At 36.1% G+C, this 6,067-nt stretch overlaps 1 protein-coding gene across 1 annotated transcript; it reads left to right on the top strand.

Annotated features, from left to right (window-relative positions):
- Window positions 1–1,947: 1,947 nt before the first annotated feature.
- Window positions 1,948–5,041, top strand: LOC132314441 (receptor-like serine/threonine-protein kinase At4g25390). Its single transcript, XM_059813305.1, has 2 exons — window positions 1,948–1,968; window positions 4,403–5,041. The coding sequence occupies exons 1-2, from the start codon at window positions 1,948–1,950 to the stop codon at window positions 5,039–5,041; spliced, it is 660 nt and encodes a 219-aa protein (XP_059669288.1).
- Window positions 5,042–6,067: the final 1,026 nt, after the last annotated feature.

Below are 6,067 nucleotides of genomic sequence, written 5' to 3'. Positions count from 1 at the left end.
AAATAGGGCTTGAATTGGGTTCATGGGATGGGAAATGTTACATCAGATTTTGTGCGGTTGTGCTTGGGCAAGGATCGACATATCTGAGATTACCCATCATCGATTGCTTTGTCGCCGACAACCATGGTGGCAAAATAATGGAATAATACCCCATCTTAGCAAACCAAAAATCAGAGCTTGCAATTGAGCATTTCTTCCAACAGAATGTTGGAAGCTTTGATGCCCACAGATGAACTCTGATACCTGTTGTCGCCGACACCGGCACACTCTCTCCACCCTCTTCTATGACCTCGTCCTTGACGCTGCCCTTCACTCTGCCACTGTCGCCGACCTCCGACGCTGCCCTCTACTCCGCCACCACTGCCAACCTCCGATGCTGCCCTCCGCTCCGCTACCGACCTCTGTCAATCCACACTCTTCGTCTGAGAGTGTGGATATATATATATATTTAATTTTCTTTATCGCAGTAGTTGTGAGGACTTGATTTTTGTTTTTTTTTTTTTTTAACACTTAAACTCATAGTCAAAAGTCTGAAAGGTCACAAAAAAGGGCAGGCATTCTCATCATTTTAACAGGCGCGTGACGTTACACAGCCGGAAAAGTTAATCCCCTGAATCCAGTGTCCTTTATGCAACCTTTTGTACTTATAAGGAAGTATTTGTAACAAAGTGAATAGTTGGAGAGTTTTTTCTGTTTTTTTGCACTTTTACATCATGTATATGAATTTTCTGTTGATATGTACTTGTCATTTACTCCCTATTGAATGAACCAATTAAGGTTGGCGGGAAGACATTGAAACTCGATATGGATGGATTACCATAGGTGTGACTCACAAAGACCATTGAACATGCACCCGCAGTGCTACATCTATAATGCGTGTGTTATTCTTCTATTATTATTATTAATTGTTCGTATGCTAATTGCTATTACCAAGAAAGTACTCATGTGGCTTGATGATTTGTTGGTGATCTGGTTAATAGATTATCAAAACATGGTCTTCATAGAAGGGACGTTTGAATAAAACCCTAGCTATCCCCCTTAAAGGGCAACAAGATCATGAACTATAAAATAATGTGTTCAACTTCCATTTAAAAATATTAAATTAGCACAAATGAGTGGGAGATAATTTCAAATAATTGGCACATGTAACACACATGCTTGTTCATTCAGTGATCTTTACGAAGAAACTTTATCAATTTTGAAATAAATACACCTTTTTGTATGCTCTATAAGATGGGGAAAAAAAAATTTAAATTGTTTATGCAAAACACTTGAATTTGAATTCCTCACCAAAGGCTGTAAGCTAGCTAGTAGTAGGGCTGTAAGTTGGGTTGGTCCAACCCAGCCCAGTCCCAACCCAACCTCAATCCGAATCGAGTTAGATTGAGCCAGCTCGAATTATACCCAACATGTGTTATGGTCAAAATTCAACCCGAATATTTTCGGTCTGGTCATGTCGGGTTGATGTGCTGAGTTTTTTTTTTTTTTTTCGAAAATATATATATATATTTGATACATATATATATATATTATATTTGATTATATTATTATTAAAAAACAAAATATTTTTAGGGCAAATCATTTCAGCCTCCCCGTTCGCCTCCATCTTTATATTTGTTCTCAACTCTGAACTTGCCCTCTCTCTCTCTCCAACTGCAAACTACAAAATCTACAAGAATCAGAAGTTCAAAACCCATATATTTCAGTTTATCTATATCAAAAGTTCAAAACCTATATCGGCATATTATTTCAGATTGTTCAAAAAATCAAAATCCATATCTTTCAGTGTCCATCGCCTACTGTTCCAGTTCGGGTTCGCCGTTCGCAAGCTTCAGCCGTTGTCTCTCAACTCTCAAACTCCCCCCCCCCCCTCTCTCTCTCTCTCTCTCTCTCTCTATAACTGCTAACTTGTATGTATAGGTTTTGTTTTAATTTTTAGAAGTGACGATGGCGCTGGCAACGATAGAGGTAGGGGGAAGGCGGTAGCAACGGTGGATCAACGGCTGAAGGCGAGGGGTGGCGGTGGTAGCAGAGGGGATGGCAACAGAGAAAGAAAGTGAAAGAAGAAAGAAAGGAGAAAAAAAAAAAATTGGGTTTTGAGTTGGGTTCGGGTTGAGCCCGAATCCAACCCGAATATGTCTGGATTTTGACAAAACCCAACTCGAACATGAGTCCGATTAGTGAATTTAAACCCCAAATTTCAAATTTCTTGGGTTGGGCTAGGTTGGCCTGCCCAAGTTGCAGCCCTAACTAGTAGTACCTTATCACCTTTTAAAATAGAAGGATTTTCGTAAGTGCAAAGTAAGTGCCTGAGTGTATTTCTTGTCAACTTAAAATAATAATAATAATAACTAGAATCACTTTTACTAAGCATTTAATGTACAAAAATATCACCTTTGAGATTGGTTGCAATTTGAAATCATGCTTAAGATATTGAATTTGTGGTTTTGAGATTGAGCTATAAATAAATAAATAAATTAATTAAATATTGAGATTGCTTGGCTCAATTATAATCTTAAGGCTGGGCCAGATTTTGTGTATTAGATTATTCTGTATCCAGAGATTTGTCAAAACAATCCAGCTACTATTATTATTGGATCGTTCTATTCTGAAGATGCGGCCCATGGGCCTGATTGCAGACCTTCACCCGGCTAATGTCATCTTTTATATATATATATATATAATATCATTAAAATTTTGTAATGCAATATAAATATCACTAAAAAGAAAGTAGTGCCAATTCGAATGGAATAAAATTTTAAACGACAGCGATTTAACATATCAACACTTAAAATTCATAAATATATATTCCATTCGAATTGGCACTACTTTATATATATAATTTTTAATTTTTATTAATCACTTAAAACTTCAAATATTTAAAATTTTTGGTACGTAATTTTCAGTTTCACAAAATGATTAATGCACACGGTAATTAATAAAGTATCACTTTTGAACAAAGTTGACAATGGAGATAAAATAAGTCATTTGAATCATATCAAAATAGCCAGTGGGAAGAATGGAGGATTTGCAGAGGCTCTTCGTACGAAGGCCTTCCATTTTGCGGTTTGATTTAATTTTTTTACTTATCTCGGCATAATAATATGTAAAAATTGTTTTTTTTTTTTTTTTGTTTTTTTTATTAACAAATTAGGGAGAAGGGTACTCGAACACGGACACACCCACTCAGGGATTGGGCACTCTAAAAATTAGGCCACTTAATAATGTTCATGCAAATATTGTTTTATGCCGAAGCTCTATACTAAGTTTGAGTGTGCAATGTAAATAATACCTTAAATAATATTATACTTGAAATTAACTTTGAAATTATTATTCGTAATTATTATTTGTATATATAAGTTTGAAATTAACCTTTCAAAAAAACATATTTATGAAATAGTTAAAATAATATCAATTTGAGATGAAATGATCGTTATCCATCCATTATGGTGGTCCCATTACAAAGCAGAATTTAAATTCAGATTTTAACGTTTAACCGTACGTTCCCATAAGTTTTTATAAGTATACCAAGAAATGATCAAAATGAGAGAAAACAATCAACATCATTTGACCATATGCATTGATAATCAATGACAATGACATGAAGCAAGAATGACCTGGTCAAATTGAGGGCAATTTATTTATTTTTTTTATAAAAAAAATAGAAAAAAGAAAAAAAGAAATGATATAAGAGATTGGTAAAATGTGTAAAGATAGAAGTGATGGACTGTTTTTTAACTGAAATTTTAACCTTAAATAGAGTCAAAATGATGCTGATGTTATTGATTCTAGTTAGTTGTGATAAAATTTTGTCCAGTTCAATTAAGCATCTAAACTCACTGTGACACTTGCAAAATCATGATAGGACCAACAATATACATTACTCTTCACAATTAAAATATTTTATAATTTGTTTAGAAATAATGTTGTTAATTTTACAATAATGTCTTTTAAAGAGTGTTACTATGTTCAATAATAACATGATTTTAGGGAACTAAATTGTCTGTATAAAAAATAAAAAGGGATAAAATTGTCTAATATAAAATATTTACCTAAAATATAAATTTTATTTTCATTCTAAAATTCTATTGAGCTAAAACTGTGATATCGAGATAGTGCGTATAACCACCATTGTTTGTTTACCTCCCCTATACTTTAAAAATGGTGCAAATTAGTACATTTTGGGCGTTGACCGCTATTGACCGGTACCGGAGTTACAAAAAGACTAAAATAACCCTTTATTTATGATTTTAAAAAACTAATAATATAACATAAAATGTGAAAAGACTAAAATAGCCCTCTCAATCTGCAACAACAGTAAAGCTACAGAGCTATGTGGTTCAATTCTCCTTTCATTCTCTCTCACAATTTTCTCACCAGGCCATCTCGTCAGATGTTGTAGTCATCACCACCGTCGATCATCCCCACCGCCGCATCACCACCGTCGATCATCCCTCACCACCACCCCCACCACCACAGTCACCTCATTCCTCCACTCGCCAGCGGCGTTGCCGCCGCCTTCTCCTGCCTCATTCTCCTCACCGTCTGCTTCCGCAAAATCTCCCACAAACGCATCATCCCCGCTGATTCCAAGCCGCCGCACTGCTTCTCCTACTCTTCCCTCCGCCGCGCCACCGACAATTTCTCCGAATCTCACCGTCTCGGCCAAGGCGGCTTTGGCTCCGTCCACAGCGGAACCCTTACCGACTTGAACCTAGAAGTTGCCGTGAAGGCTATGGACGCCGGTTCTCTCCAGGGCGAGCGCGAGTTCCAGAATGAGCTCTTATTCGCGGGAAAGACTGAATTAAATTACATCGTCTCGCTCATCGGATTCTCCTCTGACCAGAAACGGCGACGTATGTTACTGGTGTATGAGCTCATGAGAAACGGAAGCTTGCAAGATTGCTTGCTTCATCGCAAAAGTTCGGGTTCGCCGTTCACCGTTCGGGATCAGAAAAGTGGGTCTTTGAATTCGATTATTTTCACTCAATTTTACAAACCCAATTTTGAGAAATCTGCATATTTTTTAGTTTTGAATTGAAGTTGTAGAACTGCAGAAAGTAAAAATGAAAAGGAGAGAGAGAGATCCAAAGAGATCAGAAAGTTTGAACTTGAGAATTGATGGTAGGATTCAAAAAATTCAAGTTGTTTACAACAACAAATTGGATATCCAGAAACAAAATTGCTGCTTTTACATTTAAATTATTTCAACTTGAAACACGATTAATATCTCCCAACCAAAGATGCATTAGATAATAAAATAAAATAAAATAATAATAAAAAAATGGCTACTTTTGTAGCCTAATTCAATTACCCGTATGAAAAATGGGGGAAAACCCTCAAAAAAATAAATAATTATGGGGAAGATAATAAATTTTCATACCAATAGATACAATTCTATACAATAGAGAGCCATAATCGAGTTCTGAACGCCATTTTTGGCCGTTTCAGATCAGATATCCTAGCGAAAACCAGGCGGGGATGACAAATGATTCGGTGGACCATAAGATTCCAGTGAGGGGGTAATAACAAATATATATATATATATATATATATATATATATATATGGTGAGGGGAACCAAAGGAATGTTAAAAGGGTAATTCCGGAATAAATGGTTTAAAATGGTCCTGTGCCATGCACATGACCAACCGGAGTCCAATTCTCACCGGAATAGTCACCGGAAGTGGCTTAATGCACATTTTTATATTTAGATGGATTTATATAAATAAACCTAACTAAAAAGGGGTTAGTTGCACAAATTTAAAGCCACATAGGTGTTTTTCAGACTTTCCCCTATATTGAAAAATTAATAATTGCAAAGTTAAGCTTGAGAAAGGCTCAGTTTCATCTACAACAACCCAGCCCAGAGGAGAGCAAGCCCAGCCCCAAAAGGAGCCACCAATAACTAAGGGTGGCAAATGGACAGGTTGGACCGGGTTTGGGTTAGGTTAAAAATTGATGGGTCAACATGGGTCAAAATTCATATTTAGCCCGTTCAGAACAGGTTGAAAATGAGCAGGGTCAACCATTTATGACCCGTGAACCCATTAATTATTATTTTTAAT

Source organism: Cornus florida, unplaced genomic scaffold (assembly GCF_030987335.1).
Source record: "Cornus florida cultivar Cherokee Brave unplaced genomic scaffold, ASM3098733v1 CherokeeBrave_3.0.0_Hap2_Chr06, whole genome shotgun sequence".
Classification (NCBI taxonomy): Eukaryota; Viridiplantae; Streptophyta; class Magnoliopsida; order Cornales; family Cornaceae; genus Cornus; species Cornus florida.
Note: the sequence above shows the minus strand (reverse complement) of the source record. Positions and strands in the feature narration are given on the sequence as shown.